General features: G+C 44.9%; 1 protein-coding gene across 1 annotated transcript in view; it reads right to left on the reverse strand.

Moving 5' to 3' along the window:
- ST13 (ST13 Hsp70 interacting protein) overlaps positions 1–19,109 on the reverse strand; it is a 245,178-nt gene that overhangs the window by 223,149 nt on the left and 2,920 nt on the right. The window contains exons 2-3 of the mRNA XM_069737082.1: positions 17,214–17,271; positions 504–567 (exon numbers count right to left, since the gene is read on the reverse strand). Of these exons, the coding sequence (XP_069593183.1) occupies positions 504–567; positions 17,214–17,271 (122 nt within the window). The remainder of the gene's footprint in view (positions 1–503; positions 568–17,213; positions 17,272–19,109) is intronic.

Consider the following 19,109-nt stretch of genomic DNA (forward strand, 5'->3'; position numbering starts at 1 on the left):
CGATTTTCAGATTTCACGCTTCTTTCTCTTCCATGCTGCATTAATCCAATGATGCATCCGCACATCATATAGACAGCTAGTGTCAGTACCATCTTTGCACTTAGTGGTAATGTGTGATTATCCTCACCTCTAGGTTTTCCAAAATTGACAGATTTGCATACAGTCAACTAGTCTGAACTGTTATCTCCAATAAGTGTTTGGATATCATCAACTGAGATATTGGGTATTCATCAGTACATCCTGTCTGAAGCTGCCCAACAGTTCTTGCAAATTTTGGAAAAACATGTGGCTTGTGCTTTTTAAAGTCTCGGGCCAATCAATGCTGCGGCACACTACAGAAAGACTCGTGTGCTACACATTTGCTTCTCATGGGTTTAATCATGCAAAGTTAGGGAAACACCTCTTGGCGTCATATTTCCATAATGCATTTATACTGTAGCAGTGTCAATTAATGAGACTTGAATGGTGAAATAAAGGCTAAGACAAGAACAGTTTAATCTTACCCAGGTCACTTTCTTCACTCTCTGCTTTTTGGGGTGAGGTAGTCTCCTCCTTTACAGGATCTTTCTGTGTTAAGGGTAAAATATGTACAATTAGGACAAAGGAAAGAAGGAAGGATAGAGATATATATATATATATATATATATATATATATATATATATATATATATATATATATATATATATATATATATATATATATATATATATATATATATATATATATATATATATATATATACCTACAAGTAGTATTCAACCCCCTGCAGATTTACACATTTGGAATTAACTTGGCATTGTGACATTTGGACTGTAGATCAGCCTGGAAGTGTGAAATGCACTGCAGCAAAAAGGAATGTTATTTCTTTGTTTATTTTTTTTTTTAAATTGTGAAAAGTCTTTTCAGAGGGTCATTTATTATTCAACCCCTCAACCCACCAGAATTCTGTTTGGTTCCCCTAAAATATTAAGAAGTAGTTCAAGCACAAAGAACAATGAGCTTCACATGTTTGGATTAATTATCTCTTTTTCCAGCCTTTTCTGACTATTTAAGACCCTCCCCAAACTTGTGAACAGCACTCATGCATGGTCAACATGGGAAAGACAATGGAGCATTCCAAGGCCATCAGAGACAAGATCGTGGAGGGTCACAAGGCTGGCAAGGGGTACAAAACCCTTTCCAAGGAGTTGGGCCTACCTGTCTCCACTGTTGGGAGCATCATCCGGAAGTGGAAGGCTTATGGAACTACTGTTAGCCTTCCACGGCCTGGACAGCCTTTGAAAGTTTCCTCCCGTGCCGAGGCCAGGCTTGTCCGAAGAGTCAAGGCTAACCCAAGGACAACAAGGAAGGAGCTCCGGGAAGATCTCATGGCAGTGGGGACATTGGTTTCAGTCAATACCATAAGTAACGTACTCCACCGCAATGGTCTCCGTTCCAGACGAGCCCGTAAGGTACCTTTACTTTCAAAGCGTCATGTCAAGGCTCGTCTACAGTTTGCTCATGATCACTTGGAGGACTCTGAGACTGACTGGTTCAAGGTTCTCTGGTCTGATGAGACCAAGATTGAGATCTTTGGTGCCAACCACACACGTGACGTTTGGAGACTGGATGGCACTGCATACGACCCCAAGAATACCATCCCTACAGTCAAGCATGGTGGTGGCAGCATCATGCTGTGGGGCTGTTTCTCAGCCAAGGGGCCTGGCCATCTGGTCCGCATCCATGGGAAGATGGATAGCACGGCCTACCTGGAGATTTTGGCCAAGAACCTCCGCTCCTCCATTAAGGATCTTAAGATGGGTCGTCATTTCATCTTCCAACAAGACAACGACCCAAAGCACACAGCCAAGAAAACCAAGGCCTGGTTCAAGAGGCAAAAAATCAAGGTGTTGCAGTGGCCTAGTCAGTCTCCTGACCTTAACCCAATTGAAAACTTGTGGAAGGAGCTCAAGATTAAAGTCCACATGAGACACCCAAAGAACCTAGAAAACTTGGAGAAGATCTGCATGGAGGAGTGGGCCAAGATAACTCCAGAGACCTGTGCCGGCCTGATCAGGTCTTATAAAAGACGATTATTAGCTGTAATTGCAAACAAAGGTTATTCCACAAAATATTAAACCTAGGGGTTGAATAATAATTGACCCACACTTTTATGTTTAAAATTTATAAAAATTTAACTGAGCAACAAAACTTTTTGGTTTGTAAGATTTATGCATCTGTTAATAAATCCTGCTCTTGTTTGAAGGCTCTAACTTATTTGCATCTTATTAAACCTGCTAAATCTGCAGGGGGTTGAATACTACTTGTAGGCACTGTATATATATATATATATATATAATTATTTTTTTTTTTTTTTTTTGAGTATAAGCCGACCCGAGTATAAACAGACTACCCCTAATTTTGCCACCAAAAACTGGGGAAACATAATGACTCGAGTATACGCTTAGGGTGGAAAATGCAGCAGCTACTGGTAAATTTCAAAAATAAAAATAGATACCAAAAAAATTAAAATTAATTGAGACATCAGTAGTTAAGTGTTTTTGAATATCCATATTGAATCAGGAGCCGCATATAATGCTCCATAAAGTTTATGATGGGCTCCATAAGATGCTCCATATTAAAATATGCCCCATATAATGCTGTACAAACGTTGATTTACCCCCACACACAGGGTATCAGCGTACTCAGGACAAATTGCACAACAACTTTTGAGGTCTAATTTTCCTGTTACCCTTGGGTAAATAAAAAATTTTGGGCGAAAAAAATCATTTTTTGTGAAAAAAGTGTTTGTTTCTTTTTGGTTTTTTTTACAGCTCTACATTACAAACTTCTGTGAAGCACTTGGGGGTTCAAAGTGCTCACCACACATCTAGATTAGTTCCTTAGGGGTCTACTTTCCAAAATGGTTTCACTTGTGGGTGGTTTCCACTGTTTAGGCACATCAGGGGCTCTCTAAACGTGACATGGTGTCCGATCTCAGCAAATTTTGCATTGAAAAGTCAAATGGCACGCCTTCCCTTCCGAGCTCTGCCATGTGCCCAAACAATAGTTTACCCCCAACATATGGGGTAACAGCGTACTCAGGACAAATTGTACAATGACTTTTGTGGTCCAATTTCTCCTGCTACCCTTGGTAAAATAAAAAATTGGATCTGAAGTACAAAAATTTTGAAAAAAAGTTAAATGTTTAAAAAAAAATTGAACATTCCAAAAATTCCTGTGAAGCACCTGAAGGGTTAATAAACTTTTTGAATGTGGTTTTGAGCACCCTGAGAGGTGTAGTTTTTAGAATGGTGTCCCTTTTTGGCATTTTCTGTCATATAGACCCATCAAAGTGATTTCAAGTGTGAGGTGGTCCCTAAAAAAATGGTTTTGCAAATTTTGTTGTAAAAATGAGAAATCGCTGGTCAACTTTTAACCCTTATAACTTCCTAACAAAAAAAAATGTTTCCAAAATTGTGCTAATGTAAAGCAGACATGTGGGTAATGTTATTTATTAACTATTTTGTATTATAGGACTCTCTAATTTAAGGGCATAAAAACTAAAAGTTTAAAAATTGCAAAATGTCCTAAATTTTCGCCAAATTTCTGTTTGTTTCACAAATAAACGCAAAGTCAAATCGACAACATTTTACCACTATCAAAGTACAATATGTCACAAGAAAATCTCAGAATCACCAGGATCCATGGAAGCGTCGGGATGAAGGGGTTAAAGAGTGGAAACCAGATTGTAAAGGTTCAAGAAGAGAGTGATCTGAGAGATAATGGATTAGCCGGGAGTGGACCAAGCGTTAGGGTATGTGCACACGTCAGGATTTCTTGCAGAAATTTTCCTGACAAAAACCAGACATTTCTGCCAGAAATCCGCATGAGTTTTTACAATAGCTGGAAAAACGCAGAAAATCGGCAAAATTAATGAATATGCTGCTTTTTTTTTTACCGCAATGTGTTTTTTTCGCGGAAAAAAAACACATCATGTGCACAAAACATGCAGAATGCATTCTAAATGATAGGATGCATAGTGTATGCGTTGTTAATGCGTTTTTATAGCGTTTTTATCGCGAAAAAACCTGAACATGTGCACATAGCCTTACAGGAGTTTAGAGATGAAGGGAAGAATGTAGACAATTCTGTACTTGCCGACGCAGTTCTGGGATGATTTTTCAGTAATGGATGTATACTGGCATGTTTAACCCCTTCATGACATGCGCCGGACTAGTACTGCGCAAGTTGTGTCCCTCCCTTTTTGAACAGCTGACATGTGCCCCTATCAGCCATGTGTGGGATCGCGATCCACTTGCGGCTGTTAACCCGTTAAATGCCGCTGTCAATATCTTACGGTGACATTTAATGTGATCGCGCCGGAAACTATCACTAATTCTGCTCATCAGTGCCCGTGTCACATGACTGTGGCTCGCCGATGGGTTGGCATGACAACCCGGGGTCTGTATGAGACCCCTTTGGTTGTCATTGCCAGATTTCTAGGAGCGCAGCCCAGCGGTCCGCGCTCATAGCAAGTGAGCATTTCTGCTACACACAGGAAATCTGATCATCGCCTGTGTGCAGCAGAGGCGATCAGACAACTACAGCTTCTAGTTTCCGATGGAGACTATTGAAGCATGCAAAAAATAAAAAAAATAAAAAAAAAACTTGTTTAAAAATATTTAAAAAAAAAAAAAAAAAAGTTCAAATCACCCCTCATTCAAAATAAAACAATTAAAAAAATAAAAACATTCACTTATTTAGTATCGCCACATTAAGAACCGTCCAATCAAGCTATAAAAAAATTAATCCGATCTGTAAATGGCATAGCGAAAAAAAAAGTAAAAACGCCAGAATTAGTTTCTTTTTGTCACCATAACATTGCATTAAAATGCAATAACAGGTAATCAAAAGATCGTACTCACACCAAAATGGTAACATTAAAAACAGTCAGCTCGGCATGCAAAAAAATAAGCCCCCACCCAGCCCCAGATCACGAAAAATGGAGAAGCTACGGGTCTCAGAAAATGAAGCTTTTTTTTTTTTTTTTTTTTTTAAACAAACTTTGGATTTTTCTTTTTCACCACTTAAATATAAAACAACGTAGACATGTTTGGTGTCTACAAACACAATGACCTGGAGAATCATAATGGCAGGTCAGTTTTCGCATTTGGTGAACATGGTAAAAAAAAAAAAAACAATCCCCAAAACAGTTGTGGAATTGCACTTTTTTGGCAATTTCACCACACTTGGATTTTTTTTTTTTCCCATTTTCGAGTACATGATATTTATCAATGGTGTCGTTCAAAAGCACAACTTGTTCTGCAAAAAACAAGCCCCCACGCGGCCATATTGACAGAAAAATAAAATATAGATTTTTGTGTTACTCACCGTAAAATCCTTTTCTCAGAGACGCTCATTAGGGGACACAGGACTGTGGGTGTATGCTTCTGCCACCAGGAGGCGGACACCAAGTAGACATAAAAAAAGTTAGCTCGTCCTCCGTCGTATACACCCCGACACTGGCCGCAGGCTAATCCAGTTTGGTGCAGAAAGCAGTAGGAGAACAACAAAAAAATAAGTCAGCTTTAAACACAGGTGCAACATGTCTAGAAACAAAAACACCAAATAATAAAGAAGAAGCCATCTGGCTAATAGGGTGGGTGCTGTGTCCCCCAATGAGCATCTCTGAGAAAAGGATTTTACGGTGAGTAACACAAAAATCCATATTTCTCCTTCGTCTCATTGGGGGACACAGGACTGTGGGACGTCCTAGAGCAGTCCCTGGGTGGGAAACCAACTCCATGGTATAATCCCTGAGCACCTATTGCCTATAGATGTGCTACCGCTGCCTCGAGAATCCTCCTACCCAGACTTGCATCCGCTGAAGCCTGAGTATGGATATTTTAGTGTTTAGAGATTGTGTAGACTGGCCCAGGTCGCCGCCTTGCAAACCTGTTCCGCTGATGCCTGATGCCGAAAAGCCCAGGAAGCGCCCACTGCTCGACTGGAGTGTGCCCTGATCCCAGCCGGAACGACTGTGCCTCTGATGTGGTAGGACTCCTGGATAGTCAACCGTATCCACTTGGCTGTGGTCGATTTTGAGACCGCAAGTCCCTTCCTGTGACCCTCGGGGAGGACGAACAGTGTGTGTGTGCCGAAAGGATGCCTCCAAGACACATATCTCCTGAGAGCTCTCACTAGATCTAGCGTATGGAGAGCCCTTTCCACACAGTGCGTTGGCGCCAGGCAAAATGAAGGCAAGACAATGTCCTCGTTCAAGTGGAACAAGGAAATAACCTTTGGCAAAAAAGGGGGTGCGGACTAAGCACCACCTTATCCTGATGAAAAAGCAAAAACTGAGCTCGGCAGGATAGAACCGCCAGCTCTGAGACCCGCCTGATGGATGTTATGGCCACTAGAAATACTACCTTCCAGGAAAGGTATGTCAAGGAAAGAGGCTCAAATGGAGATTCCTGCAGGACCCCTAGGACCAGGTTAAGGTCCCAAGCGTCCAGGGGGGCCTTGTAAAGCGGTACCATGTGAGCAACGCCTTGTATGAAGGTCTTCACCTGTAAAATGGTAGCAATCCTGCGCTGAAAAAGGACAGACAAGGCCGATATCTGTCTCGAGGGTACTTGATGCTAGACCCGAAACCAGGCCGGTTTGGAGGAACGCTAAAATGTTGGGGATAGAGAAATGAAGCGGGGAATAACTGCGCTCTCTGCACCATGCGAAGAAGACCTTCCAGGTGTGATTGTAGATACGTGCTGAGGCGGTCTTCCGGGCACTAATCATAGTAGCGGCCACCTTCTGGGAGAACCCGGCCTGGGTAAGAATCCAAGATTCAACGGCCAGGCCGTTAAAAACAGGGCCCCAGAGCTCTGGTGGTAGATCGGGCCCTGGGAGAGAAGATCCGCGCACTCTGGAAGCCGCCAGGGAGTCCTGGTGAGCAGCTGTACTAGGTCTGTGTACCAAGACCGCCGAGGCAAATCTGGAGCGACCACTCTCCGGACACCAGACCCTGTCGGCTGAGGAAATCCGCCACCCAGTTCTCCTCGCCCGGAATGTGAACTGCCGACATCAGAGTGGTTATTCTCGGCCCAGCAGAGGATCTGTTTTACCTCGTGCATGGCCGCCTTGATGCAGGTACCCCCTAGCTGATTTATCTACGCCACGGCCATGGCATTGTCCGATTGGATACGGACGGAGCATCCTGCCAGGAGATAATGAAAGTGCTATAGAGCCAGCCGAATAGCCCGAATATCCAAAAGGTTGATTGGAAGGGCTGACTCCCATGAAGACCAGCGTCCCTGAGATGTATGTTGGCGAAACACCGCTCCCCATCTGAGGAGACTGGCATCGGTCGTGAGCACCAGCCATAGGACAGGGGCAACTTCCCAGTGTCTTTTTTGCGGTCAGCAGTTATATTCACCATCGGACTCAGTTGCGAACTCCTATTGGAGTCATATACACCTAGCGGGTCGGTTTCCTTCAGTCACTGCGCTTTTCTCAGTTTCTATATTAATCTGTCTGATGAAGGTCATTAAGACCGAAACGTTATTATTGAATTTACTGGGAACACATGAATGAATAAATAAAAATTAAAATATATAAAAAAAAATTTTTTTGAGTGCTGGATTTTTGGATTATGTTTACTATAGGGGTTGGCAACCCTCTTCTGTGCACCATACCTAAATAAGGAGTGACGTGTTAGATTATTAGGGGGGAAAGTTTCCCCTGTTGAAGGGAGGAACTTATTGTCCACCATGTAAGCGCCTGTCTGACCTGAGTGGGTCAGGCGGCACCGGAGATTGAGAGAGAATGGGTTCCTGTCCCAAGCTGCCAAGAGGGCATGCTGTAGGGCAGAGGTCCCCAAATCCAGTCCTCAAGGCCCACCAACATGTCATGTTTTCAGGATTTCCTTAGTTTTGCCCAGGTAATAATTGCTACACCTCTGCTGTAGGGGACGAAGATGGAGTTGAGCAAATGGAACTGCCTCTATCACTGCCACCATCCTTCCTAAGACTCTCATGCAAAACCGGATGGTATGAGGGAATGGCTGGCAAAGGATCCGCACTTCCTGCCGGAGTGCTAGGAACTTGCCCCGGGGGAGTATTGTGAGTCCTTGGGAGGTGTCGAAGATCATCCCCAGAAAGGTAATCCTCTGAGATGGCACAGGAGACTACTTTCTTAAATTTACCAGCCAACCAAGGCAAGCAAGAGTATCTATATAAACCCAGAACCAATCCAGGAACAAGGAGTGTATATATATATATATATATATAAAAATCAATAAAATTTATTTGCAAAAATACATAAAATTACACAAGTACTGTATATACTCAAATATAAGCCGAGATTTTCAGCCAATTTTTTGGGGCTGAAAGTCCCCCTCTCTGCTTATACTCGAGTCATACCAAGGGGTCAGCAGGGGAGAGGGAGCGGGGGCTGTCTAATTATACTCACCTGCTCCTGGCGCGGTCACTGCAGGTCCCTGGTTCTCCCGGCGCCTCAGCTTCTTCCTGTACTGATCGGTCACATAGTACTGCTCATTACAGTAATGAATATGTGGCTTCACCTCCCATAGGGGTGGAGCCGCATATTCATCACTGTAATGAGTGGTACCATGTGACCGCTCAATACAGGAAGAAGCTGCGGCGCCGGGGGAACCAGGGACTGCACCGCGCCAGGAGCAGGTGAGTATTATGGGGAGCGGGAGCGCTGCGCGATATTCACTTCTCCTCGTTGCGGCTGCCGCTCCGTCTTCAGCATCTTCTGCAGTGACGCTCAGGTCAGAGGGCGCGGTGACGTGGTTAGTGTGCGCCCTCTGCCTGAACGTCACTGCAGAAGATGAAGACTGAGTGGTGGCCGGAAAGGTGAATATTTAAAGTGCCGGGGGCCTGAGCGGCAAGAGGTGAGTATGTGATTTTTTTTTTTTATCGCAGCAACAGCAAATGGGGCAAGTGTCTGTATGGAGCATTTTATGGGGCCATAATTAACGTTTGTGCAGCATTATATGTGGCAAGTGTCTATATGGAGCATCTTATGGGGCCATAATTAACGTTTGTGCAGCACTATAAGGGGCAAGTGTCTGCATGGAGCATCTTATGAGGTCATAACGTTTGTGCAGCATTATATGGGGCAAATATCTTTATGGAGCATCTTATGAGTCCCATAACGTTTGTGCAGCATTATATGGGGCAAATGTGTCTATGGAGCATCTTATGGGGCCATTATTGACCTTTATGCAGGTATATATGGGGCATATTTTTATATGGGGCATATTTTAATATGGAGTATCTTATAGGGCCCATCATAAACTTTATGGAGCATTATATGGGGCGTATTTTGTATGGAGCATCTTATGGAGCCCATCATGAACTGTATGGAGCATTATATGGGGCTCCTGATTCAATATGGATATTCAAAAACACTTAACTACTGATGTCTCAATTAATTTTACTTTTATTGGTATCTATTTTTACTTTGGACATTTACTGGTAGCTGCTGCATTTCCTACCCTAGGCTTATACTCGAGTCATTAAGTTTTCCCAGTTTTTAGTAGCAAAATTAGGGAGGGTCGGCTTATACTCGAGTATATACGGTATATATTAGATGCCTCAAGCCAAACTAGAAGACCAGCAATTGATGACACACCACACTTCATAGCATTGAATTGAGAAAAATTTGTGTGAGGTAGAGTTATATATTCCTTACTGAAAACAACCAAAATTCAAAATTGGGGTGAGACGCAGCAGAGAGGACACGCCACTCAGGTATTCATGTGATTGTATGCACTTTAGCGGTAGTAGTTGGCACTATACAGAGTCATCGATTTTGATTAGACTTTTATATGGGAAGTTAGAGAAACAACCTTCATAGTACTATAACTATACGAATGGTATAAGTACATATGGCTAAATTCGGATTCTTTCATGAATTTTGGTTGTTTTCAGTAAGGAATATATAACTACCTCACAGTAATTTTTCTCAATTCAATGCTATAGAAGTGTGGTGTGTCATCAATTGCTGGTCTTCTAGTTTGGCTTGAGGCATCCAATATATACTTGTGTAATTTTATGTATTTTTGCAAATAAAATTATATATATATATATCACACACATACATACACACACTCCTTGTTCCTTGATTGGTTCTGGGTTTATGTGATATATATAAGGAGTGTGACCTATGGATGCTTAGGTTGTTTGAGGACTAATATGTATATACACATGAGCAAGAGTATCTAGCGTGATGCTGACACTTTCTTGCAGACCCGAAAAGACGGACCCTTGACCGGGAGGTCGCCTAGATATGGCAAGATGACTATATCCCGGGAATGCAGGATGGACACCACGGCCGCCATGACCTTTGTGAACACTCTGGGGGTGGAGGCCAGCCCGAAAGGCAAGGTTGTGAACTGGAAAAGCAGATTGCTGATGGCAAAACGAAGAAACCTCTGATGCAGGGGGGGAATATGGGGATGTGAAAATAGGCGTCTTGGATATCTATAGACGCCAAATATTCTCCCTTTTCCATGGCAGCAATGACGGAGTGGAGAGATTCCATTCGGAAATTACGAATGCTGACAATCCTGTTCAGAAGCTTCAGGTCTAGAATGGGACTTACCGCTCTGTCCTTTTTGGGGACTATGAACAGGTTGGAATAGAAACTTTGAAACTTCTCGTCCTCCGGTACAGGGACCATAACTCCGCTGAGCCGAAGAGACTCGACAGCCTTGAATAAGGCCGGTGGCCGGAATTTTGAACTGGGAAGACGAGACAAAAAAAAAAAAAAGTTGACTCAAGGGGCAGCTGATAAATTCTTATCTTGTGCCCTGAGGACACCAGCTCTCTTACCCATCTGTCATGTATGAAGGCGAGCCTGACTTGCTGAAACCAGAGTAGGCGGCCGCCCACTTTGCTGGCGACGACCGGAGACTGCCTCAAGTCATTTGGATGAGAATCTAAAGGCCTAGATCCTCTAGATCTTGGCTGGTGGGACCGCATCCTGTCCAACGGGTTGGTTCTGTATGAGATCTGATGATCCCTGTTCTGATTAGGTCGACCTGAACTGATGGGATCGGTCTGTGCGGTCCACCCCGGGTTTTGAAAGGACCTAAACTGTGCCTGAAACCGGTGACAAAATGGCTACTGGATCCTTTGCTGTGGGAGAAAGTTGCCCTTCCCCCCCTGTGGCATCAGAAATTTGTTGATCTAATTTTTCGCCAAATAACCGGCCACTCTGATAGGGCAAAGAAGTAAGGGACTTTTTTGAGGTTGAATCTGCCTGCCATGTCCTTAACCATAGAGCCCTCCTAATGGAAAATTGCGTTTGCAGCAGCCAGTGCTGTGCAGTTCGCCACATCCAAAGATGCATTAATCAAATAGTTTCCTGCTAGAGCGATCTGATTTGAGATTTCGGCCACCTCGGATGGCTGGACCTTATCCTGCAGGGCTCTATTCAATGACTGACCAGGATATCATGGCCTTAGCTACCCAAGTTGCCGCAAAAGAGGGCGAAAGGGCTGCACCTGAAGCTTCAAAAACTGAGCTAACCAGGCTCTCAATGAGCCGATCAGTTGGATCCTTAATAGAAGAATTATTAGGGAGGGATAAAGTTTTAGAAGCCAATCGTGACATGGGAGGGTCCACCGAAGGAGATTCTGCCCACTTCTTACAGAGTTCAGGAGCGAAAGGATATCTTGTGTTCAGGGCCCTCTGACCAGAGAGCAGCTTGTCTGGTCGCTCCCTGTGATGTTGCACTATATCCTCAAACTCTGGGTAAGTGCAAAATACTCTATGAGACTGTTTTGTCCGTTTAAATGACACCTTATGACCTGAGGTCAAGGTGGATTCATCGTCTATGAGGTACTGTCACATTAAGCGACGCTGCAGCGATATAGGCAACGATGCCGATCGCTGCAGCATCGCTGTTTCGTCGCTGTGTGGTCGCTGGAGAGCTGTCACACAGACAGCTCTCCAGCGACCAACGATGCCGAAGTCCCCTGGTAACCAGGGTAAACATCGGGTTACTAAGCGCAGGGCCGCACTTAGTAACCCGATGTTTACCCTGGTTACCACTGTAAATGTAAAAAAAACAAACACAAACAGTACATACTTACATTCCGGTGTCTGTCCCCCGGCCTCAGCTTCCCTGCACTGTGTCAGCGCCGGACGGTCGTAAAGCAGAGCGGTGACGTCACCGCTCTGCTTTACAGCTGGCCGGTGCTCACAGTCAGTGCGGGAAGCTGAGGCCGGGGGACAGACACAGGAATGTGAGTATGTACTGTTTGGTTTTTTTTTTTACATTTACAATGGTAACCAGGGTAAACATCGGGTTACTAAGCGCGGCCCTGCGCTTAGTAACCCGATGTTTACCCTGGTTACCAGTGAAGACATCGCTGAATCGGCGTCACACACGCCGATTCAGCGATGTCTGCAGGAGATCCAGCGACGAAATAAAGTTCTGGACTTTCCCCAGCGACCAACGATCTCCCAGCAGGGGCCTGATCATTGGTCGCTGTCACGCATAATGATTTTGTTAATGATATCGTTACTACGTCACAAAAAGCAACGATATCGTTAACGATATCGTTATGTGTGACGGTACCTATACTCGGGTTTTGGTTGACGGCCTCAATAAGACTGTCAATTGTCTCCTGGTAATTAGGTGCCTCTAAATTGAGGGACCCTTCAGAATCGTAATCCGAGTTTTGTTCACTAACCTCTCCTGGCGAGGGAGAGCGAGAGACGGAACTCATGGATGCCGAGGCACCAGACGGACCAGAGGACACTGGGTGGGTTAGTTTCCTCAGCGTTTGCTTAGAGAGAGAGAGTGGCCACTGCAGGCAGGAGGTTCCTGTAAGATGGAGGATTCCTCCAAGACAGGCAAACCACTGTCCCTGCCCCTATCTGGGGCCTGAAGGGACTCGATTGCTCTAGTTAGCGACACTGAAGATTGCGACAGAGACAGGGCCCATTCCGGGGGACACGACACACTGGGCTCAGTCGCAGGGGAGGGCTCCTGAACGCACTCGGAATCGCAGGCCTCACAGAACCAATTGCTCTGGGCATGCGGAAAAGCAGACTGACAGGTAAAACATGAGGTATATAATACCGTATGGGTCTTGGTCCTTCTAGACATGGTGGGCCTGCTGCCGAAAGAATCCCCAATCTAGAATAGATGCAGTAGGGAGAGAGAAAGCGAGAAAGGAGCTGCCAGACCGGAGTGAGTAACACTTACCCCAGTCCTGTGTCCCTGGATCCTGCAGAACAACGTAAAAGAAACAGATGCTCTGAGATACCAACACTCCCTATTGTCAAGAAAGCGCGCTCTGCTCGTAGGGCGGAACCGGAAGCAGACTTGCTCTGGAGGCAGAACTTTCACCCACGGCCTAGAACCAGCAAAAGCAGGGGACTAAATTTCCGGCTCCTTCCCGAGAATAAGGGGACGGAGCCGACGCGAAGCTGCCAGAAGACCCACCGAAAGCCAAATTTCCGCTTGTCAACCCAGACCTGCCGGACGATACAGGGGGTGAGGTGTGCGCATGGAAGCACCAGCCCTCCCAGCCCCCTACTCGTGCTAAGGATTCCAGCTTCAGGTTAGAGAGGGGGCTGCGTAAAGGACAGTGCAGGCACCCTAGCTCCATCTTCCCTTCAGGGGATGAGGAGAGGGACCGTCCGCCTCCTTCCATCACCGCAGTCTTAGCATTGGTGATGCAGTGGGGGCCTCACGGACTGCACATATGCACCTGTACAGCCTAGGGTTTCAATACCTTAGGGTGGTCAGGGCTGAGTCCGGCATCTTGTCCCACGAGAGGATACATGGAGGCGACACTCCATGTGCTCGCCTGTTGGTTTGGGGAGATTGGACCCCTTCAAAAGAGTCCGTCGCCCGTCTCATTTTCATGGTAAAAAAGACAAAAGAGGTCTGAGGAAAAAAACAAACAAAAAAAAAACAAACAGACATGTGCCTCCTAAAGACACTAAGCATGAACTGGATTAGCCTGCGACCAGTGTCAGGGTGTATACGGCGGAGGAGGAGATAATTTTTTTATGTTTATTTAGTGTCAGCCTCCTGCCTCCTGGCGACAGTAGCATACACCCACAGTCCTGTGTCCCCCAATGAGACGAAGGAGAAAAGTTATAGCTCTGGGAAGAAGGAGAGTGAAAAACAAACGCAAAAAAGAAAAAAAGACTGCCGTGAGGGGCTTAAATGAGGAGCGAAAAATGATGAGAGGGAGAGATTAAGTAATTTAGTTAGTTGAGTGGCAACAGACAGCCAGGGGAAAGGGCTGGTGGAGATGTGAGGGAATAGAGTCACTGGTACAGGTAGCAGGGCGAGAAGATGCATGGAGCTTGGTCACTTCATGTGGAACTGGTTCAAAGTCAGAAAGTGAGCAAGATGCAGCGCAGGAGGGAGGAGAATGCATATCGTAAGGGGAGAACATTTCTTGTTGGACAAAGTCAATTTTTTTTTTCTTTGAAATAATTGGCCAGATCATCAGCGCTGAAGTTGGTGGTTGAAGCCTGCACTTTTGGATTGAGGAGAGAGAGTGAAAACTTGCTTAGGATTGGATAGTGAGGTGATGAGGGTGTTGAAGTAGGCTTGCCTGGAGAGGAGAAGGGCAGTTGTATGTTTTAAGCATAAACTTATAATGGATGAAACCTTCGGCCACACTGGATTTTCTCCACAGATGTTTGGAGCACTTGGAGCACCACTGGAGAAAACGTGTTTTCGGCGGGTTCCAGGGTTGTCACTGTCTGTGTCGAGGTGTTTTAAATGTAGGCGTTGCAGCCTTGTCCAGGGCACTTTGCAGTCTTTCATTATATTTCAGTGCAGTCAGGACATGAGAGGGAGGAGGCCAATAATGACTGCAAATTCTTCTTAAGTTTCTGGGTATTAATGGCACGTATCTACTATAGAATTGTCTAAGGGGTACTTCCGTCTGTCTGTCCCGGATATTCATTGGTCGCGGCCTCTGTCTGTCACGGAAATCCAACTCGCTGATTGGTCGCGGCAAAACAGCCGAGACCAATCAGCGACGGCCACAGTCCAGCGCCAAAACGGCCGCTCCTTCCTCCCCGCAGTCAGGACCCGCTCCATTATCCCCTCCAGTCAGCGCTCACAAAGGGTTAATGGAAGCGCTAACAGACCGCGTTATGCCGAGGTGTAACGCACTCCATTAACGTTGCTATTAACCTTGTGTGACCAAATTTTTACTATTGATGCTGCATATGCAGCATCAATACTAAAAAGATCTAATGTTAGAAATAATTAAAAAAAAATAAAAAATCATTATATACTCAGCTTCCGCCGCCTTTCCCGCTCCTCGCGATGTTCCGGTGACCGCTCCATGCAAGCGGCAGGTTCCGGTGGCAAGGATGGTATGCGAGAAGGACCTGCCATGACGTCACGGTCATGTGACCGCAACGTCATCACAGGTCCTGCGCCCATACCAACCCTGGGACCGGAAGCTCCGCGTGCACCGCACACAGGGCCAGGACTTCAACAGGCTTTCAGGAGGGTGAGTATATGTTTATTTTTTATTTAGTGCTGTATACTCCGTCGCTGTGCAATATACTACGTGGCTGGGCAAGATACTACGTGGCTGGGCAATATACTACGTGGACATGCATATTCTAGAATACCCGATGCGTTTGAATTGGGCCACCATCTAGTTATATACAATTGTCTAAGGGTTTGTTTGTCTGTAACTGAAATCCCACGTCGCTGATTGGTCACGCCCGGCCTCGACCAATCAGCGTTCATATATAAACTACATACATATACTAGAACGAGAATAACATGGAGGACAGTGTGTGAGGGAGAGAATAACATGGAGGACAGTGAGTGAGGGAGTGAATAACATGGAGGACAGTGTGTGAGGGAGTGAATAACATGGAGGACAGTGTGTGAGGGAGTGAATAACATGGAGGACAGTGTGTGAGGGAGTGAATAACATGGAGGACAGTGTGTGAGGGAGTGAACAACATGGAGGACAGTGTGTGAGGGAGTGAACAACATGGAGGACAGTGTGTAAGGGAGAGAATAAACATTTTCCCCGTTTTTAAGTTCATCACACGGTAAAATAAATGGTGTCGTTGAAAACTAGAAGTCATCCTGTAGAAAACAAGCTGTCATACAGCGACAGATGAGTAATAAAGTTTTGACTTAAAATAAAGACAGGAAAAAAAAAAACAATGGCAGTGTGTCCAATGCGTTAAAACATAAATGTAAGCACCAATGTTTATATGAATATTAGATGGTGGCCCGATTCTAACGCATCGGGTATCTACTTTATAATCGTCTAATTCTGTTTGTCTGTAACAGAAATCCCGCGTCGCTGATTGGTCTCGCCAGCTGCCTGCAACCAATCAGCGACAGGCACAGTCCGGCTGCGAATTGGAGCGGATTTGAACCACGCTTCGCTGATAATGTATATATTTTACCCGGAAAATCCTGTGTATTCATTGCATTCTTAAATCTTCATAAACTACATACATATTCTAGAATACCCGATGCGTTAGAATTGGGCCACCATCTAGTGTGTGTGTGTGTGTGTGTGTGTGTGTGTGTGTGTGTGTGTGTGTGTGTGTGTGTGTGTGTGGTGTGTGGTGTGTGTGTACATATATATATATGTTTGCAAGGGAGTGAAGATGGAGTGAGGAGTATAGGGACACAGATCTATAGATACAAGCTTTAAAAAAATCGTGTCATCAGCAATACTAAGTGTTCATTACCCTAACACCTTATCCATGTAAGGGCTGAGCATACAATTATTTTGTTTAATTCAATTTTCAGTTAAATATTTGGAACAAAAAAAACACACTTGTACCCTTTGGGCAAAAAAAGAGCAACAAAGCTGCTCAGGTAGGAGGAAGAACACAGGGAGACAGGGACACATTTAGGATGACCAGCAAACTCATGATGCTGGGACAGAACTATCAGATATTCGTGGCATAATCTGCACGTATGACATACCGTAATTGTCCAAAATGGCAATAACTCAAGTCATTGGCGGCATCGCTATGAGATAAAGATATACGGTTTATTACACGCGCACCGCTTGACGCCAGTGGGTAACATGTAACATCTTGCCAGTGCTAGCTTTTAAAACTGACATAGGACATCACAGAATATACCACGTTACCCTGCCTTAAGTGCCTACAAGACGTTTAAAACTAGACAAGTCATACAAAAAAAAGGTTACCAGTATATTTACCCGATTGGTCTCTGTAGGAGATTCTTTGGGAGGTGGGGATGGGATAGATGCCCCCATGCTGCAAAAAGAAAAACAACACGATTTAGAAACTTGACTATGACTGACAGAACTATTCATAAGGTGAGTCACATAAAGAAATATTACCTTTAGATCATTAAAGGGAATCTGTCAGCAGGTTTTTGCTGCCCCGTCTCCCTGACAGGGAGAAGGACTTGGGGATCCTAGTTAATGATAAACTTACCTGGAGCAGCCAGTGCCAGGCAGCAGCTGCCAAGGCAAACAGGATCATGGGGTGCATTAAAAGAGGTCTGGATACACATGATGAGAGCATTATACTGCCTCTGTACAAATCCCTAGTTAGACCGCACATGGAGTACTGTGTCCAGTTTTGGGCACCGGTGCTCAGGAAGGATATAATGGAACTAGAGAGAGTACAAAGGAGGGCAACAAAATTAATAAAGGGGATGGGAGAACTACAATACCCAGATAGATTAGCGAAATTAGGATTATTTAGTCTAGAAAAAAGACGACTGAGGGGCGATCTAATAACCATGTATAAGTATATAAGGGGACAATACAAATATCTCGCTGAGAATCTGATTATACCAAGGAAGGTGACGGGCACAAGGGGGCATTCTTTGCGTCTGGAGGAGAGAAGGTTTTTCCACCAACATAGAAGAGGGCAGTGAGAATCTGGAATTGCTTGCCTGAGGAGGTGGTGATGGCGAACTCAGTCGAGGGGTTCAAGAGAGGCCTGGATGTCTTCCTGGAGCAGAACAATATTGTATCATACAATTATTAGGTTCTGTAGAAGGACGTAGATCTGGGGATTTATTATGATGGAATATAGGCTGAACTGGATGGACAAATGTCTTTTTTCGGCCTTACTAACTATGTTACTATGTCTGAGAACAGCATGATGGAGGGGCAGAGACCCTGATTGGAGCAATGCGTCACTTACTGGCTGCTTGATGTCATTTTCGTAAAATCACAGTTTTATCTGCTGCAGATCTAGCAGTTCTCTAAATGCTGAGCTCTGCTTAACTCTGCCCACACCACTGGTTGGCAGCTTTCTGCCCATGTACCGTGTACATAGAATGCCTGGTGGGGCAGGGTTATACAGAGCTCAGTAATAAGCTTGACTACCTGGCAGCAGGTTCACTTGTCCTCTAATGCATCCTGCTGATAAAACAGCGATTTTATTAAAACTGCAGCAAGCAGCCGGTGACATCAATGGAATCAGTGTCTCTGTCTCTTCATCATGCTGCTCTCAGATTAGGTGGCAAAAATTTGCTGAGATTCCCTTTACATGCTGCTGAATGTTAGGCTATGCTTGCATGAATATATTAAATGGTCTGTGCACAGGGAGCCCTGGCCAGAACAAACATGGGTCTCCTGATCCAAACCATGTCATAGGAATAGATGGGACTGTTTCTAGGTCTCCTGACCTGCAGTCAGTCCATGGATCGCAGTCTAGACACACACATCATATGTTCATGTGAGCCTTAAAAAAGTATTAGCTGATGTCGCTCATTTCTGCATCAGAGGTGATGATGTTACAGTACCACACAGCTGAGATGTGTGCACCATCCGCAGGTATTGTGCACATGTCCATGGCTATTGTGTACACACCTCAGTAGCGTGCGAGGTCATAACACTGGAACCAGACACCGCCAAGGAGGAAGAACCATAGAATAACCCCTTTAAAAGAACCCCTGCTCAGTACATCCTGCTCCAGTCATATGACCGCTGTGGACAGTGATTCACTGGAGCAGGCTCCTCCAGAAGAGGAATGTGGAGAGCAGCTGGGGACTCAGGCAGCGAGAGGAATGTCTGGTAACTGGCAGGTGAGCAGACATCTGTGCACCAAGCGGGACTTCTAAATAAAAAGCCCAG

The sequence above is a fragment of the Ranitomeya imitator genome, chromosome 8 (assembly GCF_032444005.1).
Source record: "Ranitomeya imitator isolate aRanImi1 chromosome 8, aRanImi1.pri, whole genome shotgun sequence".
NCBI lineage: Eukaryota > Metazoa > Chordata > Amphibia > Anura > Dendrobatidae > Ranitomeya > Ranitomeya imitator.